Source organism: Dromiciops gliroides, chromosome 1 (assembly GCF_019393635.1).
Source record: "Dromiciops gliroides isolate mDroGli1 chromosome 1, mDroGli1.pri, whole genome shotgun sequence".
In the NCBI taxonomy this organism is placed as follows: Eukaryota; Metazoa; Chordata; class Mammalia; order Microbiotheria; family Microbiotheriidae; genus Dromiciops; species Dromiciops gliroides.
The window spans coordinates 515,014,634-515,038,265 of NC_057861.1; the positions used below are offsets into that span (position 1 = coordinate 515,014,634).

Consider the following 23,632-nt stretch of genomic DNA (forward strand, 5'->3'; position numbering starts at 1 on the left):
TGAGCAACCTTCAGCCGGCAGGCTCTTTGGGTAATGATGAGTTAGAACTCTGATGCAAACCTCACTTTTAATTTTGGATCACATAGACTGGGCAGGTTTGGACACGTTGAGATCTGTATCATAGACTTTATATTATCTTTCCTCTTAAACCTTTCCTTCTTCTAAACTTTTCTATTGCTGTTGAGACCATCATTATCCTTCTATTTATTGGTTTGTTTTGTTTGTTTGTTTATTTATTTCAGGGCAGTGAGGGTTAAGTGACTTGCTCAATGTCACATAGCTAGTAAGTGTCAAGTGTTTGAGGCCGGATTTGAACTCAGGTCCTCCTGAATCCAAGGCTGGTGTTTTATCCACTGCACCACCTAGCTGCCCCCCATCATTATCCTTCTGGTGATAGGTTTGCAGACTTGTTATCTTCAGCAACTAATCCTTCCAGAGGTAACCAGGTAGCACAGTGGCCAGAGAGGTACAGCGCTGGGTCTGGAGTCAGGAAGACCTGAGTTCAAATTCATCCTCAGAAACTTCCTGGCTGTGTGACTCTGGGAAAGACACTTAATCTCTGTCTGCCTCAGTTTTCCCAATTATAAGATAGGGGTATTAATAACCCCTACTTCCCAGAATTTTTGAAAAGGTCAAAAGAGATAAAATGTGTAAAGGGCTAAGAACAGTATCTGGCACGTAATAAGTACTTAATAAATGCTTTCCTTCCTTCCCTCCTCCACATATCCATCCAAGGCTTGCTAATTTCTACATCCACAACATTCTCCCAACTGTTCCCTTCTCTCAACTCATACAACTTCCACCCTAGTTTAGGTCCTTATCCCCTTCACCTGGACTATTGTAATCCCTTCTTAATTGGAACCCTTGCCTCAAGTTTCAATCACAGAACTATTCAAGATGGCTCCAAGTTCATGTTCATCATATTTCTTTCCTGAAACTACGTAAGTTTTCAAAAACGTTTCTTCCTTATTGTATTTTCTTTTTCTTTTCAAACAATACCAGACAGGGGAGGAAGATGGAATTGAAGTCCATCCATATTTGAGTTAGAGATTTTTCCTAAACTTGGATCTTTCCCATGAATTCATTTCCCAGCTAAAGTTCTCTTTATTCAATTTTGTTTGAACCAAGAATTCCCTTTTCTCTTCTGTTTTTTTTTTTTCTGTTTCAGAAATCTCTCAGATCCCATTTGGGAATCTCTAGAAAGGAGCAACCAAAAGCCTTCAATCACAGTGAATCATTTTTAGACAATCGCCTTTTCTCTTTTGTTCCCCCTCACTTCCAGAGCAGTACTTAAAATCACTGTTCTTTTAAATTTGGCTTCCTTCCCCCTTCCCCCCCCCCCGCCCCGACCCCCATGCCTGTTGGTTGGTTGCGTGTGGTAATTCAGTGTGGTATGCGGCCAACAAAGGGGGAGATTCCTCTAGAATATCATCGGATGTTTACATTTGTGCTGTCTAGTCTTTGTTTCATATCATGTAAGCCAGTAAATAAAATATGCAGAGGGAAGAAAAAAATCCCCTGGAGGGAGAATCTGGAAATTTATCCATCACCATAATTTTTTTTTGGAGGGGTGGGTATAGGGGAGGGAGATGGAGGGAATGGGATATAGCCATCTTTATGTTTTACTGGTTTCTCCCTCCTGGGTATCTTTTTTTTTTTTTTTTTAGAGAGCAACGATAGCTTTTTCCTAGACTGCACTTTTCTTCAAGCCCTTTGGCTCACCCCTTCTGTAGCTTTCCTGAAATATTTTTCTCCTTAGATAGAGCTATGTTCTTTTCTCACTGCACACAGCCAGCAGTGACCCAAGGGTGGAGCTCCCTTTGAAGTCACTGGGAGATCTGCACTGGAACTAGCTTTCACGGAGCAAGGAGCGAATGTAGCCCCGGCTGAACATCTTTTATCCTGGAGGCTTTCATGCCATGAAATACATATCAAAGGGAGATTAAAAATTTCAAACCAAACCAAAGTGAATGTTGTTAAATGTTCCATCCTTTTCGTATGTGTATACCAAACCAATTACAGACTTAAAGCAAATGAGTTGCACATTTCCCCAGAATAGTTTTTTTCAGAGAGCAGCCAGTTTCAGATAATGCCAAGGAAGGGCGAAAACTGTGTGGTTGTCCTTGTTCTCCTCAAAACCCGTACCAGAATGGAAGCCGGGTTATAGTCTAACTTGGACCCGGTTTATTCCTTAGTAATTTCTTTACATAAAAAGGAGAGGAACCATCCAAATTCTAAGGAAGACAATGAATATGTATTCATGAGCTGGAAAAAGTGCTCTTTCTGAACTTTTGTGCAATGGAAATGGCATCTGTGAAAAGGAAGAAAAGTGTGTGTGCAGAAAATAGAAATTAAAGTCGTTAAGGGAAATTTTAATTTCTTTTTATTCCTATTGCAACTTTTGATTAGTATTAACCTCACCTGACCAAAACATGGGATGCAAAAACTTAGAGCCTTTAGCATTCCTTAGATAAGAAGCCAGAGGAAAAATCTCAATTGTCCCTGACTCCTTGGAGACATGTAAATCTTCCTTCTCAATCAACCTCTAAATGTAGTTTAATCTGTAACCTGACTTATTTTACCTATAGAGTTTGTTTGATGTGGTTTGTTTCCTTAGGGGATGTATGAGTTTACGATTGTTTATGATTGTCTGTTGAACTTTTGTAACTTTGAAGAAAATATGGGATTTGGGATCTTTTTTTTTAACTTTTATGAGGAATATGCAAGATTGCAATATGTAAATGAACTCTTTCTCTATCACTCTGACATAATTTTTCCTATAATAAGCTTTGTCAGAATCCTCATAATTGGTTGTTTTTTTTTTCTGAAGCCCCAACCTATGTTTGAAAATAATAATAAAACCTAGGCTTTTACTTCCATAATTTCTGTGTTGTGGTAAATATATATTTGGCAGCAGTTACCACAAGAACTCAGAGAGGAGCTATTTCTCCCATTACAAACTGAACATTAAGAGGCGAGAAAGATGCTTAATATGAAATGGAAAAAACACTGCATAATTTTTCATTTAGTGAAATTCAGTTATTTAGGCAAGAAACAGAGCCCTCATGTAGAATTACTGTATTTATTCCACAATAAGCACACAGAATAAGGGAAAGAAAAAAATAGAAAGTGATTTTATTTGCAGTAGGAAATAAAAGTAGATTTAAGCAGTCAAATGAGATGCTTCTGTTGAAAACTGCTATGTGTATATTATTTTCTTAAGAATATCAATTTAATGAAATGCTAGTCTTGTATATGCAGATGACTTGAAAATAATAAATAATATCTTTAAAAAGTAGACCCCCAAATTGGGAAATTAATGCATTGTTGGTGGAGTTGTGAGCTGATTCAACCATTCTGGAGAGCAATTTGGAACTATGCCCAAAGGGCAAACTGCATACCCTTTGATTTAGCAATACCACTACCAAGTCTGTATCCCAAAGAGATTATAAAAAAAGAGAAAAGGACCTACATGTACAAAATTTAAAGCAGCTCTTTTTTGTGATGGCAAAATTAGATGTTGATGTATTACCCATCAATTGGAAAATGGCTGAACAAGTTGTGGTATATGAATGTAATGGTATACTATTATGCTATAAGAAATGATGAACAGGTCAATTTTAGAAAAAAAAACACCTGGACTTACATGAATTGATGCTTAGTGAAGTGAGCAGAAGAGGAGAGCATTGTACCCAAATAACTGTATCTATGTCTGATGATCACTGTGATAGACATGTCTCTTCTCAGCAATACAATGATCCAAGATATGCAAAAGGCTCATAGTGAAAAATGTCACTCCACATACCAGACGAAACGAACTCTGGAGTCCCTGAATACTATTTCACTTTGTGTCTGTGTGTGTGTTTTCCTTTTATTCTGTTTCTTCTTGCCAATGACATGACTCATGTTGAAATTATGTTTAACCACGAATTGCACATGTATAACCTATGCCAGATTGCTTGCTGTCTTGGGGAGGGGTGAGAGTGGAAGCAGGGACGGAGGTCAAAAATTGTGGGAACTCAAAATCTTATAAAATGAATGTTGAAAAACTATCTTTACATTTAATTGGGAAAAATTAAAATAATAATATCCCATAAAAAAGTAGATCTATTCAGTTATATGACCTGAGATCCTAGACAGTAGTAAAGTCGGTAAATGCTTCATATAGTATAGACATAGTACAATGAGGAGACCCCAAATCATCATTTCCCTATGTATGCTGTCTCATTAGAACATAATCTCCTTGAGGGCAGGGGCTTTCTTGCTTGCATGTATTAGTGTCCCCAGTGTTCATCACATTTTAGGCTTAATAAATGTTCATTCATTCATTCATTCATTCATTCATTCATTCATTCATTCATTCATTCATTCATATTGAAACAAGATCTAGAGAGGTTATTTGCTAGTTACTGGTTCACCAGCATTAGGTTCTTCACACTACAAGATGGCTAGTTTCTCCAGATCTTAATAGTAATTTCTCAGTGTAGTCATAGGCTAATAACCCAGTTCTCCCTGACAGCCAGGATCACCTTAGATTTCTTTTCAGTTGCTTTCTTTTGAGTATTTACATACAAAGACTAGATTGACTTTGGAAATAAATCAACCAAACTTTTGACAGCATCCTTGGGAAAAAAAAAGATAAATTGGTTTTATATTTAATGGTTTATTGTTTATCATAGTAGCTATTAAAATAGATAACCAGAGGCTAATAATGTTAATGGTCCTCTTCAGTATTAGAAAAAAATCAATTGTCAGTGGACATAGCATATATGAATACATTCTCTCAGGTTGAAATTTTTCGTAATTTTAAACAGCATTTTAAACACATGGTTTCTAAGAAATACTCATTTTCAATTCAAGACTTTTGTGTTAATGATGACCACAAAGAACAGATTAAAGCATTAAAAACCATTTTCAACTTCATACAGTTATAAGTGAGCTCAAAGAGATATATTATGGTCATGAGAAAAGGCATGCACAATTTGTCAAGGTTGATAAACTTCTCACCAACAACTTTTACATATATATTCCTTTGAAATTTGATGGAGAACAGCAGTTAGATAGATTTCCAAATGGAAGTAATTAAAATTGCATTGAATTGAACTATTGACTAATCCAAGGCTATTAATCAGGCTAAAAAATTCTACGGTCAGAGCTCAGTGTTCTGAAGCACTGTAAAATAATAGTATTTGTGATCAGTGATGCAAGTAGCCGCAATTAAGCAGTTCACTTGACAAATGAGAGGGTACACTTTATTTTGCACTTAATTGAATTGTTGTACATGCTTGGTCACCATTGTCTGCTGCCTTTCATTTTGGTTTCCAGCCATTTGAGCTCACACATTTATTAAGAGGAACAATTAAGCCTGCCTTGGCCCTTGGCTGTATAAGTGAAGATGGAGAAAACTGGGCCACAAATTAGGATTCTATGGAGTTCTGAGGATATCTCTCCAGACATAATTCTGACGTTCCTAACCAAATTTTGTTAAACAAATTAGAGCCCTGTTGTGGAATTACTTGACATGTTTTTAGAAAAGGAGAAAACTCAACAGACTTCATGTAATTCACTGGCTTCTGAATAAGTAGAACAAAGAATTTTAAAAATAGAATTGGACATTTAATCTGTTTTATAAAAACCAAAATGGTGGCACAATAGGAAGACCTGAGTCAGAGCCTGCCTCAGACATTTTATTAGATGTGCGACTCTAAGCAAGTCACTTAACATCTTTGTGCCTCAGTTTTCCCATTTAAAATAGGGTTAATAATAGTACCTACCTCACAGGGTTGTTGTGAGGATCAAATGAGTTAACATATGTGAAGTGTTTTACTTTCTTTAAAGTACTACATAGTTGCTAGCTGTGGTGGTGGTAATGATGGTGGTGAAGAAGAATGTGTTCTGATTTGGTTTCCATTGGCCTTTTCAGAAAAGTCATACCATTGCAAAAAGCATGCCATCTAACCCTTTATTAGGTGGCAAATGGTGGCACTTGCTACATATCTTCATTCACTTCTGAGTTAAACAGAGATTTTCAGGGAGAAGCCTCCTATAGTAATACCTTTGTTAATTAGTAAAAGGAACAATCAACCTAAAATTCAATTCTGAAACCATGTTTAAATATAAGACATTTTAAAAGCATACTCTCTGGGGCAGCTAGGTGGCGCAGTGGATAAAGCACTGGCCCTGGATTCAGGAGGCTCTGAGTTCAAATCCAGCCTCAGACACTTCACAATTACTAGCTGTGTGACCCTGGGCAAGTCACTTAACTGTCATTGACCCCCCCCCAATCTTTCTCTTCAGCATTATACTCGATCAAACATATATGTCTCCACACATATGAATTTTGTTTGGAAATTTTTAAAAATGAATTTTGGCAGCATATTGTTAGCACTGGAAATAAATTTGACTTATTTTGGAAATTAATTTACCTTAAAGGGCATATGTAGGCATGTTCTACATAATAAAAAATAGACACCTAGTGATTAAAATCCTTTCTGTATTTCATTCTTTAAGTCCAGGCCCCAAAGTGGGGAGCCATGGCTATGAATTGGCCCACAAGGGGAACTAGCCAGGAGTGTGTGATCAATGAATTAGAAAGGGAAAATAAAGTTGTATTTTATTTCTCTGGCCATATTATCTTCAGTTTCTGTCACTTTTGTCTCCAGAACTGCTATGCTTCACTTTTCTTTATTCTCTTTATTCTATAGCATCTTTTGCCAGACCCCTGGTGTTGCATGTATGTGTACTCTCACTGCCAGCTCCAACCCCTTCTAGTTCTAGGACCTGCTCTCCAAAGGGATATGTCAGTCTATTTCCAAAGAGTTCCTCCCTGTACTTCATTCCTCTTTTTTGTCCTTTCCCATTAGAATGTAAAGTCCTTGAGGACAGGAACTGTCTTTGCTTATATTTGTAACTGAAGAACTTGGAACATAGTAAGGGCTTAATAAATGCATATTCATTCATTCTTTCATTCATTGTCTCCAACACAACAAAACCATCACATGCTTTCTGGATGGACTGGGCACTCATAATAGCTCTGATTCCTCTTTGTCTCTACCCCAAACCCCTGCCAAGAGACCTTACACCCTACTCCCCAGATAATTTTGTGGCTCCTGTAGAAGCCCTCAGCAGGCAGAATCTGTGCTCTGGAATACTGGCTAATGAGCAAGACTGCCCAAACACTTTTTTTTTCCCTTTAGAGTGAGAAGCAGAGGATAAATAGTTTGCAATGTGCATCACAGATGTCATTTCATTATTTGGCCTCCCAAATCTACACTTCTTCCTAATTTCCCTTTTCCCTCCAGGGCATCACCAGTCTCCAAGGTTCTCAGCCTCCTCCTCTTCCTCCTCTTCCTTCTCCTCTTGACTCTTCACCCAACAAAATCTGCTCTCTTAAAAATTATCAACAATTTAATTGCCAAAATTTGATAGCCTTTTCTCAATACTAATCTCTCTTGACCTCTTTGTAGTACTTAATATTGTTGACCACCCTCTTCTCTTGGATACTTAACTCTGTCCACTATGGATTCCTGAAAATTATACAAGTATGTCACCTATTTAAAAAAACCCTCTCATATCTGCCCACTTTAAAATATTTCCTAATTTGATTAAAAGTCTTCCAAATGAAGAACATTAGTGAAATATGAAACTTTTTGTTAAACATCTAAAAATACAACACCTTCCAATTAGTTTATAAAAACAAATGACATGTCAGGGAAGATATAAACTTACTAGCTGCATTTCAACAAATAACCTTTGCATAATTAGTGGATGAGATTGGAAAAATGAGTACCGTGATTTAGTAAGTACCAGCAATGATGCATTTCTTCCTTTTGGATCTATATATCTTTGTGAAATATCTTTGCTAGCTATGACAACCATTTAAATAATGAAATGAACTAAACTTCCAACCAAGCCTTCAAATCACAAAGTGATTTGCAGAAATAATGAGGTATTCACCATCACATTTCTCTCACTAAAAAGTACCATTATTATTATTTAGTGAGAGCAAAAGGTTTTAATACAGCTTATAACCAAAATATTATTTTAAAACATTATTTCATTTTATCTCAATCTTTCATTGCCATTTTAGTGCACATTTTATAACATACATTATTATTAGTAGAGCAATACATGCATATAATTTATAAATAAACAAATATTCCTATATTAGAGATGAGTGCACAGAAATTTTTCACAAATGGGATACACAGTCAAAAAACTTTAGGGATGCTGTCAAAAGATTTGGCCCCTTCTTACAAGGTAAGGAACTCCTCCTTTTGTTGAAGCAGACAATAATGATCAGGCTGTGTCTCTGTTTCAGACCCTACCAGTGTGGTCACTGCTCCCAGTCCTTCTCCCAGCCTTCTGAACTGAGGAACCATGTGGTTACCCACTCCAGTGACAGACCTTTCAAGTGTGGCTATTGTGGTCGTGCCTTTGCTGGGGCTACTACCCTCAACAACCATATCAGAACTCATACTGGAGAAAAACCCTTCAAGTAAGTAACTGAGACATCAGATATTTTCCCCTCTCACCTATTTCTAGCAGCTTCTCTCATGAGTAGGGAAAAAAGGGAGGGTCCCCAGCACCATACTGTTTATCTCAACCAACTAGTGGTGAAGGCACTTGGAAGATCAAAATCCAGATCTGAGAAGAATTGTATTTTCTTCAAGCAATATCAAGCTAATGAAATTCTGTACATCTGGTTTAGAGTTTTGGTTCAGCCACTTAATAGCTAAAAACTATAAGCATGTCACTGGACCTCTTTGCTAGTTCACTTTACCTTCAAATAAGACAACTTCTTTAAGTCCCTTCCAAGTTCTAAAATTTTGAGTCTAATTCAAGAGGAGAAGCTATGAAAAGTCCTTTGAGGCATATTCTCTTCATCCATTAGTGAAACATATTTGTGATTAATTGACAGTTGAATAAGAGCTTCAAAGGGAAGAATTTTCTTTAAGCTATCTAGTGAATGACTTTCCCTCACCCTCAAATGTACGAAGGTACTTGGTTGTAGGCAAAAGACTGATCATGCTTCCTGATGTTTAACCTTAAATCATATACCGTGACTGTACATTCAGTGTGCTTTTAGGGCTTCAAAATTACTATGTTGATGAGAAAACAAAAACCAGAAACAAGAAGTATCACTGTCCTTGTGGGGGTTTCTGGTGATGCAAGAAAAAGTGGACCTGAACATTAGCAGACAAAGAGCATCTCAAAGAACAATTTTAGTTTTAGCTGAGACAGAGCCATGTAATGAAAATTTTAGCTTTGACAAAGGTTGTAGGAATCCTTGGTACAGTTCTTACTGTCTATGGATAGAGTACTTTATTGTTTTGAAATCTTTTGAATCTCTCAATTATTTCCCATTCTGGTCTTAACTTTTTCTTTAAGAAGGAAAAAGGAAAAGGGTGTAGGGATCCTGTATCAGTTCCCCTACTAAGAGACAAACTAAAGAATTGAAGCAAGGTTAATACTGTGTAAGATAATGTGAAGATTAATCCTTATGTTCAGTCTCAGTCAAGAAGAAGGACCATACTAACAAGACTCTTTAAATAATGTATCATTCTTAATATCTGGACCAAGTGGCAGGGAGTGGTATTATTTTCTGCTTGAGACCAAACAATGACCTGGATAAGAATAAATCTGACTGATTTGGCCCCCAAATGTCCTTGTTGTTTGCCAATGGAGAGAGAAATGAAAGAAAAAAATTAGTTTTGTTTTGCTTTTTTCACTATGAAGGACAGAGTACTTTCTTTTAACCCAGTAACATCTCTCCATTTCCCTCTTCCTTTGGTTTCATTTATGGTATTAATTAATAATTCAAAACAATGACAATTAGTATTATTTGGATTCCATAAAAAGAACAATGGGCCAGACGCTGACCAGATGCAATTCAGCCTGTTCCAATGTGGAATTTATCAATGCCTTTGGTCTTGGACAGCTCATGTATTTGGCCATCAAAGAGTCACAAATTCTGACTCACCTCTGTGGCTAAGAATGGTGATAATCTTACATTTTCCAGGATTTTGATTATTGAGCTTTGTGAGTAAGATCTGCCAGGGAGCACCTAAGTATTCTGCACCTGGGCCTTTCAGAGTCAAGATATTTTTTTAAAAAGCAGTTCACAGGAAAGAACCAAATATGGTGCTAGGAATCAGATTGATTTTTATCTAGTAGCTGTGTAAATAGATTTTAGTAATTAATTGAAGAGGTTTCAGGGTCAAAATGGAAAATAGATTTCTATTAATGTTAAGGTGTTACTTATGTGTAACCTCATTGACTCCACTCAATTTTCCCCCCTAACAGCCTGTTTTTGTCATGTTTCCAATAGATTTAACATTTTTGCTTAAATTTAATTTATCATATTAAGATTTCATCAAATGGGGATTTTCTCAAAATTTGTGTGTATGTGTGTGTAGAAGTAAGAGAGAGAGAGAGAGAGAGAGAGAGAGAGAGAGAGAGAGAGAGAAATTGATTGAGAGATTGAGATTTAATTGGTGAAAGGAAACCAGTTAGCCAGGCCCAGATATACTGAGCAGATTTCTTTTTCTTCTATTATATTGCTCATGTCAAGATATCTTTGTTCTATTTGTAGTTTTCCTTGATGCTATGCCACATGCCTAGGAAGAGCCTCCTAGGTAACCATTCACCTTTGTATAAGGAAAATGGAAAGTTAAGTGCTTTTATCCATACTATATAATCTCAAGATTAAGCAGCACTGAGACAGTCATATGTAGTTCATGGATACACATTCCCTTTTAGATTTCATAAATACTACAGAGAGGTCACCACATTGTCCTACAAATCAAAACATTGAAAAAATTCCCACTGAAGAGCAGTCAGCAAAATGGAATTCATAATAACCTTTCATTTTACTTATTCAGCTAATGGGGATCGACTCCAAGACTGTATCTTAAAAGAAAAAAAACTACATTTGAAAAGGTGAAACATTTAAATAGTGTGCCTTGTATATGTGTATTTTTAGGGATAAAGACTAGATCTGTGATTTCACAAGTATAGAAAACTCTAGGGTAAGGAAATTCCCTCTGTCGATGAAGGATGGCATCTTCCCTTTAACTTATTACAATTTATATTCTGAGAGCATTAAGAATTCAAATGGGGCAGCTAGATGGCGCAGTGGTTAAAGCACCGGCCCTGGATTCAGGAGTACCTGAGTTCAAATCCGGCCTCAGACACTTGACACTTACTAGCTGTGTGACCCTGGGCAAGTCACTTAACCCCAATTGCCTCACTAAAAAAAAAAAAAAAAAGAATTCAAATGACGTGCCCAGGGGTACACAGTTAGTATAGGTCAGAGGGTGAATGTGAACCTGGATCTTTCTGACTTTGAGGCCAGCTTTCTATCCATTAGGCTGTCTCTGCTACCTATGTATGTGTGTGTGTATACATACACACATAACATATGTATATGTACACATATACATATATGTGTCTACATGCATGTGTGTGTACATCTCTGATAATTTGTGTAATTCTTGGGTATCCAGTATATTAATTTGGACATGTACCTGTGCAGTGGGGAGGGTCCAAGCCTTTGATTTCATCAATGTAAAGAATTCCCTCTATTGTTGCAGACCAAAAACTCATCTGAGATTTAGAAAGTTTCCTGGGTAACTGAGATATTAAATGACTGGCCTTTGTTTATACAACTAGGGTGTGTCAGAGTTAAGACTTGAACCCAAGTCTTCTCTTTCCAGGGCTGGCCCTCTTCCTACTAAGCCATGCTGTTTCTATATGTGTGTATTTATGTATATATGTATGTACATGTGTATAAAATCAGGTTTCTTTTCTGTTTCTCTGTTTGGGCAAGGGCTTTTCCATATAGGGCATCAGGTGAAAACAAATGCTGAAATTTCTTAGGAGACTTTTGCTATAAAGCGATTTTTGGAAAGTTGACGAAGATTATAAAAAAAAAAAAACAAACAAAAAATCTAGGTAACTAACCAGGGATGATATTTAAAGTCAAGAGGTCTGACTTCTTTTTATTGCTTTGCTATAGCTTTGCATTTTAATAAATATCAACTTTTACTGAAGAACGCATTTCCCAAATCATAAGGATATTGTGGGAGAAGCATTTTATAAATAGTAAAGTCCCATAAAATGTGTGTCATTATTGTTATTAATTATACATTATAGGTCTTTCGTGTAGATCACAGTATCCAAACCTGGCCCTAAAGTGTACTATCAAGAATGAATAGCAATTTACCCAAAATGAAAAGATCAGAACAAAGACCTTGGTTTATTTTGCAGGATGTATAGGTCTGGGGCAGCTAGGTGACACAGTGGATAAGGCACCGGCCCTGGATTCAGGAGGACCTGAGTTCAAATCTGGCCTCAGACACTTGACACTTACTAGCTGTGTGACCCTGGGCAAGTCCCTTAACCCTCATTGCCCCACCAAAAAGTAAAAAAGAAAAAAAAAGAAAGAAAAAAGGATATGTAGGCTTAAAAGGTCATGGGGAACTAGCTAGTCATATAACTATTTATGAGTAGTTGCAACTCAGAGAAAATGTGTACTGAAGACAACATTCTCTCTCTTCATTATAACTGAGCAAACCTCAAAATATTCCACGTGGTTTGTTTGATGCTTTTTGCCTTTGGAATCTGCAGTCAGGCTATACATTCATTCAAGGAAATGTTCATCTCTATCTTGGTCACAGAAAGATAATAACTTACCTTAATATTTTATACCTTAAATATTTGGTTCAAACATCAGAGACAAATAAATAAACTTGCAATGAGTTACTTACTACCTACCTGTTTGCTGGTCCCTTGACCCAGGGCTAGATGTAGTATTCTATTCAGTTTGACAAATATGTTGTATAAGTGTAGCATTCTTGCAGCTTCCCTTTTGAATTATAAAAATATACCATTTTTTCTCTTCTTTCTAGCAAAAGGCAAATCCTAAACTACCTTTGATAGTAAGGAAGCTCTTAATATATTGTTACTCTAGCTTATTAGCCTTCCTACCAGTGAGCATTAACAATAAGTGAATTGAGGCAGCTAGGTGGCGCAGTGGATAGAGCACTGGCCCTGGATTCAGGAGTACCTGAGTTCAAATCCGGCCTCAGACACTTGAAACTTACTAGCTGTGTGACCCTGGGCAAGTCACTTAACCCCCATTGCCCCACAAAAACAAAAACAAACAAACAAAAAACAAACAAAAAAACCCCCAATAAGTGAATTGTGAATTCACTTTTAGCAAAGACATGTCCTAAGGTGTTATTGTAAGATGAGTTGGTACAAAACATTCCCCACAAAAGTCTGGGTCCCGGGGGCAGCTAGATGGCGCAGTGGTTAAAGCGTTGGCCCTGGATTCAGGAGTACCTGAGTTCAAATCCAGCCTCAGACACTTAACACTTACTAGCTGTGTGACCCTGGGCAAGTCACTTAACCCCCATTGCCCCGCAAAAAAAAAAAAAAAAAGTCTGGGTCCCGCTGTCCTATAAACACATAGAAGGGAAGAGTGGGCTTAAGTTTAGAGTATGATAGTTGTGAGATATATGTGTAAGCTACATATGTGCTAATGGGGAACTCACAACCCTTGTTACCAGAGATCCTCTGTTTCTTTGTAGGATCCTTCTACAGCTTCTATTGGGTACAATTCTTTGCTGGACAGTTTGATCAGCTGCCTCCCAAGATTGGCTTCTTTTTTAAAGTTCATAACTATCACTTATCTCTACCATGAGGTGTTAGGCTTTCTGAATCTATCTCTTCTCTTGGGTGACTGTTTCTTCATAGTTGTGTCTTTCTTAGTCTATCTCTCTGCTTCCCGATGGATGTGCTAATAAACTACTGGTCCAGTAGCTTCAATGAAAAGGTCCTTTCCTCCTTGCTTTCTGATACAGTTAAGGAGTCTTCCTTTACAAGCCTAAGCCTAGATTCCTCCTACTCCCAAACTGTTGAATCACTGGAAACAGGCTTTTTTTTTTTTATCTATAGGTCCCAGAGGCATGACTCATACTGATAACCATTCATGATATTTCCTTCTTGAGAGAGTAGTTTGCACCTGATAAATGGATCATAGTACAGATTAAACTTTTTCACATTAAAACATAATCAAGTCTATTGATTGATTCTGTGATTACCTCAACTGAGGTGTCTTGACCTTAGTAAAATTAATTGAGGTCTATGTGCATGTATGTGGTCGTGTGTGTGTGTGTGTGTGTGTGTGTGTGTGTGTGTAGGGAGGCAGGGATAGAGGGATAGAAAGCCACCACCATTAATCCTTGGAGTATAATTATAAACACTGCCCTTCTTGCTATTCCATGAATAAAATACTCTATTTCTTGGCTCCAGTCATTTTCTCCAGCTATCCTCCAAGACTGAAATATTCTCACTCCTTGTTTCTGCCTTCTGCTTTCTCCAGCTTCCTTTAGATTCCAACTAAAATACCATCTTCTACAAGGAACCCTTTCCTAATACCTCTTTATTCTAGTGTCTTCACTCTTTTAATTATTTCCCCTTTATCCTGTATATATCTTGTTTGTACATATTTGTTTGGTTGTTGTCTCCCTCACTAGATTGTAAGCTCCTTGAGGGCAGAGATTATCTTTTGCTTCTGTTTTGTATCCCTAATGCTTAGCACAGTGTCTGACACACAGTAGACAATAAATGTTTATTGACTCACTGAAACAGAACAGCCACCTTTTCAAATGAAGAATGAGCTCAAATCTAGTCTTACTTATGATTCTCAGTCTGATACAAAGTCAAGAACCAAGATTATTTCATTTTTCTTTGCTATCATTTTTAGGACTTTCTGGTTTCACTGTCAAAAACTCTGCCATCTGCAAGCCAAACCAGAATATGCAATACATCACTCACATGCCATTCTTATCTGTGGAGTGCACAAGAAAAAATTCAAGAACATGCCATTCCCTCCAACAGCTTTTCCATTAACATCATCTTCTTTTCCTTTTCATCCCATCACACTGGTATGAAATACAAGGACAGATCTACCTGGGTTTGAAAATTGATCAGGATTAGTTGGCCAGTTCAGGGCTGATTTTAACCTGTAGTGTTCATTATGAATTTGTGAAATGATGATATCAGAGAAAGAGATGTATTCCATCAACTCATGAACACCTAAGGGTATGCTAGAGCCAGCTCCTACAGGAGAGATTGTTAAATTTTCAGGGTGAACATATATACTTTGGAAACCAGTGAGCATTATAAATTTGGGTATGATTTATTGCTGATCATCTTTCAGGATTTACAAAAACAGACAATGGTAGAATGGTAGCTTGTTGTTTCTTGTTCTGGACATACAGAAGTGAAGGAAAAATGCTAATGATGCAGATTAACTTAAAGTGTATCATGAGTAATTTTTTTTCCCAGAGAGCCAATTGTTAAACATTTACCAGCTTACCCCTCAAAGCATTTAACTTGAGCACTTTCTCTCATACAAGAAGATCATAACTTCCTTTGTCCAACCTTTTACTATGCAGATTTTTGATGTAAAATATTTACTATATCACCTGATATTTTTTAGAACTTTACCCACCCCAAGAAGGTGAATCTTCCAGTAAAGCAAATTAAATCAGCAACTTTTTCTACTCATCTTCTGACCTTCTGCTCACTTGCTCACTTTCTAAGGGAGCAGACATGTAGATGACACTAGAGGATTTTTTTTAGCAATGATCTCTCTAAGAGATCATTGAGAACATCTTGAGAACTACCACTATATTTTCTTTGCACATACATACTTAAGAAGGAATTTAGCAAGTTGGAAATTTAGAAAGAAAGGAAGGAAGGAGAAAGGGAAAGAGGATGGAAAGAAAGGAGGGAAAGAGGAAGAAAAAGAAGGAGGAAAGGAAGAAATGGTTATTAAGTACTTATGATGTGACAGGCATTATTCTAAGCACTGGGGATAAAAAGACAGGTCCTGCTATCAAAGTGCTTTATGTTCTGATAGGGGAAACAACACATATATGGGTATGGTGGTCAGGAAAAGATGAAATCATAGGCATCAGGAGTAGAGCCATAGTAGAATCAATTGACTCACCTTTTCCAGAAGCAATTATTAATGTTGATTTGATTAATATCCCCATAGCAAAAGGAGGAGAGGGGTCAAAGAATAAATGTAAGGAAGCATGGAAGGAAGGTGGCAGTGGAGCTTAGTCAGGTGGCTGGAGCTGGCTAGATGAAGTGAGCTTTCACCAGTCAGCACAGCCCCAGCATGGGAGCTGGAGGTCCATTTGGGTGGGGGCAGGATCAGAGTGGCATGAGGGGGAGATGGCAGTGAAGTGCAGTTGGGGGGCTGAGTCTGGCAGGATGTAGTCAACTCTTACTAGTCAGCATGGCGCCAGGGCAGAAGTAAGTTACACTTACACTTGAGGAAAATCTAAAGCTACTCTGAGTTTCCTCCTCATCTGTAAAATGAGGAAGTTAGTATAGATCTGACATTCTTAAACTAATCCCAGAGGTGTGTTAGAGCCAGCTCTAACCAACTAGTGAGCTGATTGTAAAAGTTTTAGTGTAATCATTTACACCTCGGAAATTGGCAAATGCATAAATAAGGACTTGATTTACTGTTTTGTTGATTGTCTAGCCTAAAGAAAGTGATGTACAAAATAGTAATAATACAAATTAAACTTAAAGGCCTGGGTGCATATATTTTCCCTTTAGGATGGCTAGTTGTTAAATGTTTACCAGCATACAAATATTTATTAGCCCCCTTCAGCGGCAGTTTGTGACCTTGTATGGGAAAATATGACATCTTCATTTCAATATAAATGGGTGTCAATTTATAATCTTGCGTATTTTACTTTATGCACTTAAAAATATTATTCTGAGAAAGGTTCATAGGCTTTGTAAGACTGCCATCTGGGCCTGTGAAATACACACACACACACACAAGCTTAGAACTACTGGACTAGATGGAACCTGAGGACCCAGTGAGTTTACACTTATGTGATTAGCTCTTTCCCTTTTTCTGGTAGTCTAGAAAGTATGGTTAGATACCTCGCCACATGGTTTCTTCCATACGTGTTATCCTGAACACCTTACTCCATAAACACTCTATATTCAAACCCACAGTATTGGAAAACCAAAATCCCAGGTTAGGTATAGTGCTGTGCTTCATAATTGTCCAAGCTAATCCTCTCACTGAAATTGATTCAAGTGCCTTCATGATAAAAAGGAATATAATAATTTGAAAGTTTGTCAAGCAATGAAAGGTAGTATATTTTGACACACTAATCCAGTAACTAATCAGTTTTCTAATAAACAATCAGCAATACACTAATGTGTCATCAGCACTTCAGAAGCTCTGGAGGGAGGATGATCTGCACAGAGACGTTAATGAATACACCAAAAATCATTAAGTGATCAATACTTCTGAGTTATTTTCATTGAGCTGATAGGTCTGATACATTAAAGCTGACATTCTACATTTGTCAAGATCACAGTGCAGTTTTTAACAGTGAAGCAGGCTGCTAAAAATAAGCCTCGAAAGACAATCAAAGAAACACAACTTATGCACACTTGACACGCTCAGCAGGTGCAGGGACCCTGATGAATGAATACAGAATCTAAGAATTCTAACGCCTAAACACCCAATTCCTCATTAAAAGCTATGTAAAAATTTCAAAACTATGTACAAATATTTGGTCTAAATTTCACAAAGAATTATTTTGGTGGCAGAACACCTATAATTTAGAGAAGAGTAGAAAGCAAAATGCCCTTCAGGTAGCTGAGAGCGTCGTTTGCCTCTGTCCCTGGTGGGGGAAGAGGAAATGTCTAAATTCATCATGATGATTCTAGTGTTGAGATTTTCATTCACAGTGTACAGAACACATGGCACCAGAAAACAGGGGTAGGATTTTCAACTAGTGGATAATGGGAAATAACCTGTCGCTTCTTTTTCTCTGAAGATTTGGGGAAGAGAAATTGTGATCATGAAGGAGTGCTGCTAAAATGTGGAAGACAACCATTCCTGATAATTGGTTATGCACATGGGTAAATAGTGGCACTGCGCACTGCTGTGGATCACAAGATAGCTGACTGCCTATGAGTTCGCTTCTTTGTGTGTAAAATATTACATCCATCTGTGGGCATTGGTGTTGGAAGGCAAACATATACTTATTTAAACTGAGTGAAGCTAGAACAAAGACTGAGTGATCTATGTAGCTCCTTGCTATGGGATACCACCAATTCTCCTAGATGATATTCTTACTTCAAATAGGGACTGGAGGCATTGCGAAGAAGAGGAACCTCATTTTTTCACTCCATCAATTTGTTCTGCATTCTTGGGGAAGGTGAACTAACCCTAGGGACCCACATGTTTTGGCTTTTTTTTAAGCCTTAAAATATATAAATGCTGTATTTTTGACAAAAGTAAAGTTGGGCTGTGTTAATGTGAGGGACTTGTACAAAAAGCAACTCAGGTTTCACAGCATTGCAAACAAATGCAGTGTTGCCTCTTCTTTCCAAACTAAGAGATGATCACCCTAGGGCTCCTGTACTTACAGAAGTTGAAATCCTGATTTTAAATTAGCAGAAGGTGAAATTCTATTTGTCATCAATTTCTTCTTGGGGTTACAGAGCAGAAAACTGCAGACAAGCTGCTTCTTTGATGGCTCACTCCTAAAAATCTCTTTTTGTTCTTTATCTATTTGAACTGACAGTGATCAGAGCTACAGCAGGACAGGCCTCTCTGGAGAAATCACCTTCCCCTTGCCTATTGACAGATCCCTCTGTTCTGAATCAGACAGGCCTTGTCCCATCATAGGCATCAAGGCCTTGGAAGGAGCCACCAATTAAACCTCTTGAGCCGGTAAAATCTGAAGCCACTTTGGAGTGTCTGTTCTGATTAGGCAGGATGAGACAAAGCCCATCACCCCCCAGGAGCAGCTCCCTGGTCTCAATTTTCTCTCTTGCCTCCACCAGGTGCGAGAGGTGTGAGAGGAGCTTCACGCAGGCCACCCAGCTGAGTCGACACCAACGGATGCCCAATGAGTGCAAGCCAATAACAGAGAGCCCAGAATCAATTGAAGTGGATTAACTGATTGACTGGTTGGAATTAAACTGCAAGGAAAGTCATGATTAAATGTCACGGACACTTAAGCAAAACCAAAGATTTCCTCTGAGCAACTTTCAATCAGCCCCAGAAAACCAAAAGCAGTAATAAAATAAGTAAGATGTTAAGAGATATTGATCCTGGCATGGAAGTGAGACCAGGAAAGAAATTATTTATTTATGACTAGGGATGAGACTGATTTCAGTGGACAAGTAACCTGGGACAGCTAACATTCCTAGTCCCACCATGTATTGGCTTTATTTCTAAAAGCTTTTAAAAGAATTGTTATTTAGAACCAAAGTGAGGAATCTTATGGGTTCTTCTGCCCACAGTTATGACTGAGAATGCACATGGACTTATTTCTCACTGTACTTTTTTTAGTGGCATGACTCAATGGACCCAGATGTAAAGTCCTTCTTTCTGCTGGCTCATTTTGGTTTGGCGAGGTGCTGGCTCTGGTAGCAGTTATCACACCTGAAGGGGGCCTCTGGAAACAGAAGCAAGAACTTTTACTAAGCAGTGTTAACTTGAGAACAAAGGACATTTCATTTCTATGATTTCCATGCTCACCTCTTCCACATTTTTTTTACATGGCTCCATTCACTCAACATCCTGGTCTTTTCGCAGGAGAGCCCAGAAAAAGAAGAAAATTATGTAAAACTCAAGGGCGGGAGAGAGGGACAAGGGACAGAGGAATTATTTTTTTCCTGTCAGGATATTGTTGATAATGAGGGCATTTAAAAACTGCAGAGCTCCATAAAAACGATAGTATTGTTCCAAAACAACTAGTAAAGGAAATTGGTTTTCAGTAACATTTTAGCTTATAAAACTCTAAAATAAAGTTTGTCAATGTGAAGCCAAATGTCCAATGTTAGGTTTCAAGTATCTTTTTTAAAATGGTTGCAGAGGCCCAGATAATCCGAGGCTCAACCTTCAAAGCTTTCATTATTTCTTCTGATCCTTTCTTCCCTCAAAGTCTGTGGAGGTATTGAATTGTGTTCTCATTTATTCTCTGAGTGCTGGAGTTTATGCTCAATCCCTAATAACAGAATAGGTCATCAAGAGTGCTGCATTAAACTATAGAGGTCAGAGCTACAAAGACTAGCTCATTTTATTAATGAGAACTATCTGCCCAGTTCCTCAGGCTCTTGACTAATTCTCTTCCTTAAAGACTGATAGATCAGAAGGAGAAAACCCCTTGGGCAAAATTTCAGTTTTTCTCTTTGAGATTAAGGTAGTCACCTATCATAGGGAAGGACATGAATTCAATTTCCTTCTGTAAGAGGCCTGTGGGTATTTTTGACCTAGTATTCTGTGATAGCTCAGTACAGCCATCCTTCCACTGTCCTTTGGGACATCAACAAGCAGGGAATCATCCAGCCATTATACCTTTGCCTAAACCCCAAGTTTGGTACCAGTTCCTCAGTCTGATTCGTTCTCCAAGGATTATCTCAACTGTAGAAACCTCTCATTTGTAGCATTTCTAAGTCTCACACTGTTGGAACTTCTGGCTTTTCTATGACTAACACAAACTAATAGCTCTCTGTTTTCATCACCATATAGAAGCATATTGAAGTGTGTTCAATTGAGTTTTTTTTTAATTTTTTAATTTTTTTTGTGGGGCAATGGGGGTTAAGTGACTTGCCCAGGGTCACACAGCTAGTAAGTGTCAAGTGTCTGAGGCCGGATTTGAACTCAGGAACTCCTGAATTCAGGGCCGGTGCTTTATCCACTGCGCCACCTAGCTGCCCCATCAATTGAGTTTTAAAGGGACAGAGAATGACATGTTTACCTTGAATAATGCTTTCCTTTCCTCAGTAAAGTTTTTTTCTAATTTTATTTCCCCATCTCTAACTTCCCCTCCCCCCTACCTCCACCAATTTTATCTAAAATAAAATAACAGGGCTACAGCTTGCCTCCTACTAAGTTCTGAGTTCTTAAGAAAATGTTACTTTAGTTTTTATCTGCAATGGGAGAGTTTGTCTAATTCACACATATACTTCTTAATCTTAAATTGCCTAAGTTCTCCCAAATTCTCCCTTGCTGTCCTTTTTCTTAATTAAAAAAAAGGAATCTAGGCAGTAACATCTCAGAGAATTGAAAAAATGTGTATTGTCCACCTGAGGTGTTGGGGATTTTTATTAACTTGCATAAGTTAATAAAGTGTTTGTGATAGAAAAGAGTAGTAGAGGAGATACCCAGAGGTAAATTTAATGCATGTGAGCAAATGCAAATATTTGGGACACTAAGCCTCCCAAATGAGCAAGAATTCCATAATTTGAGGATGGTACATTTAGGTATACTTTTTTTTGTGTGGGGCAATGGGGATTAAGTGACTTGCCCAGGGTCACACAGCTAGTGAGTTGAAGTGTCTGAGACTGGATTTGAACTCAGGTCCTCCTGAATCCAGGGCCAATGTTTTATCTACTGTGCCACCTACCTGCCCCCTTAGGTATACTTTTTGAAAGACATAATTAGAATTGAAGGACCTAAAATTATTGTTACTCAGATTTTTGAGTTAGATACATTTGGTTCAACTATTCATCAGCTCAGCAGGGCTTCTCTCATATGAATCCTGGTCTCTGAATGCTAAAAATAAAATAAAATAAAATAAAGAGAACTCTAGGTTCATAAGTACTGGAAAGGAAAAAAAAAGAGTTTCAACCCAGATGTCTATGCTAGCTGATGCTGAACACACATAGAACATTGGCAGGCATTTTCATCCAACTTCTCTAACATTCTGACCTCCTTTATCTATTTTTTCCCCTCTGATTATTAAAAGAAAGTTTTGGTATTTTTTGCCCTCAGATTTGGCAAGGAAATATTTTCTGTCTGAACAAATAGGAAATAGAAAAGCATAATTTTCCAGGCATATGGGGAACCCTGCAGTTTGAACACTGCCAAGATTCTCACAGAAGTCTGTAAACAATGCCAGGTCTAACTCAGACAAAATGACGTGAAGAATTAAGATAATTACTGAGATAATTCAGGCTTAAAACAATTTCATCTGAAATGTACAGGACCTAGCACTTGTGCATAGTAAATGTTTAATAAATGTTTACTATCCAGATACTTAGGGCTAATTAAAAAGTCCATTTTAAATATCCAGACAATGGTTTCATTTCTGTACTTCGGGACTTAAAATTGACAGTACAGGAACACAGAGGGAAAAAGTGTTGGTGACAATGACTAGTTTCCACTGGTGATGATTTTTGGTTATTGTTATTCCTCTGAACCTATGATTTCATCAGCAAAAAGAACTGGTGACTATTTACCAATAAACTATTATGTAAAGAAAATCTAAAAACTCTGCTTACTAAAGGAAGAAGACAGTTGATATGGAAAGCTATATTGCTAGTGTTGAATACATCTTTCTCATGCCTCTCCCAGCAGTAAGCTTTATCATTTTATCTTACCATTAAGCTATACTAAAATAAAAAGGACAGTATATTCTATCGATATATGATTTGTCATTTAAGCATATATTGCCTTGTCCTTACCATGCAGAGAGTCTTCTGAATATTATTGTAAGGCAAAGGGAAAATAGGTATCATTGCATTATGATGGGAATTGGGCTCTCAGTGTTACCAGTTTTAAGAGGCAGTTTTGAGCATTCCCTCCTTCGATATTTAAGAATATTTTCTAAGCATGCATTTTATTTTATTGTTATTTCAGTTGAGACTGGGTCTTCCTATTGCCTCAAGGTTGGAACAGCAGTGGCCACTCATGAATCCTATCCCCATTATTAAACAGCACAGAAACTTTGACCTGCTCCATTTTTTTTAATGTACCTGCTCCATTTCTGACCTGGGCCAGTTTGCCACTTTTCAAGCATCCTGGTTGCCACCATATGGGTGCTGAACTTAGTGTGGTCACCTGATCATTTTTAAGTATACTGCAACTGAGAACACCCAAATTCAAGCAACCCAACAGCCTCTGCCTCCTTGGTAGCAGGGATTACAACCTTTGTCACAAGTCTCCTTGTAAACTTTTATTTTAGGACTTCTACTATAACCGCCCCCCCCCCCAGTAAGCAGTTAGAGAGATGATAAGTTGTTATGCATCTAATGTTGTATTTAATTGACATAGTTCAATTTAACCAGTACCTAACACTATGGTGTTAGTAATGTGGTGGTTATAGGGAAACAGATCCAGATTCCTGCCTTCCAGGAAATTACAAACTAATGCTTTCTTCTACTTTGACCCAACCCATCCCATTCCAACTCATTCTTTTAAAGAAATCTGAGACTTTATCATTCTACTGATATTCCTTCGTTTATTCATTTAGCGAATCAATATTTTTGAAATTCCTACAACGTGGTGTGTTAGGTAATCCCCGCCAGAAACACAATTATTCACAAGACTTCATATGTTGAGAAAACCGTTAGTTTCATTCTAGGCAAGTGACTATTTGCATGAATATTCAGCTCTTTAGAGTTCAACGGGTCCTAGATACTGCTTTATGTGGAGGACAGAGGAGAGAAAAATTTCTTGTCTTTTGATTAGAAAGCATGCTTTTAAGAGTGAATTACTGTGCACGACCAGGTTGACTTAGACTTGCCTGTGTAGATTGAATCTTGGAAACTATGCCAA

General features: G+C 37.6%; 1 protein-coding gene across 1 annotated transcript in view; it reads left to right on the forward strand.

Moving 5' to 3' along the window:
* Window positions 1-19,024, forward strand: part of PRDM6 (PR/SET domain 6) — a 162,424-nt gene extending 143,400 nt beyond the window's left edge. Inside the window, 2 exon segments of the mRNA XM_043979048.1 lie at window positions 8,318-8,497; window positions 18,910-19,024. Of these exon segments, the coding sequence (XP_043834983.1) occupies window positions 8,318-8,497; window positions 18,910-19,024 (295 nt within the window).
* The last annotated feature ends 4,608 nt before the right edge of the window (window positions 19,025-23,632 follow it).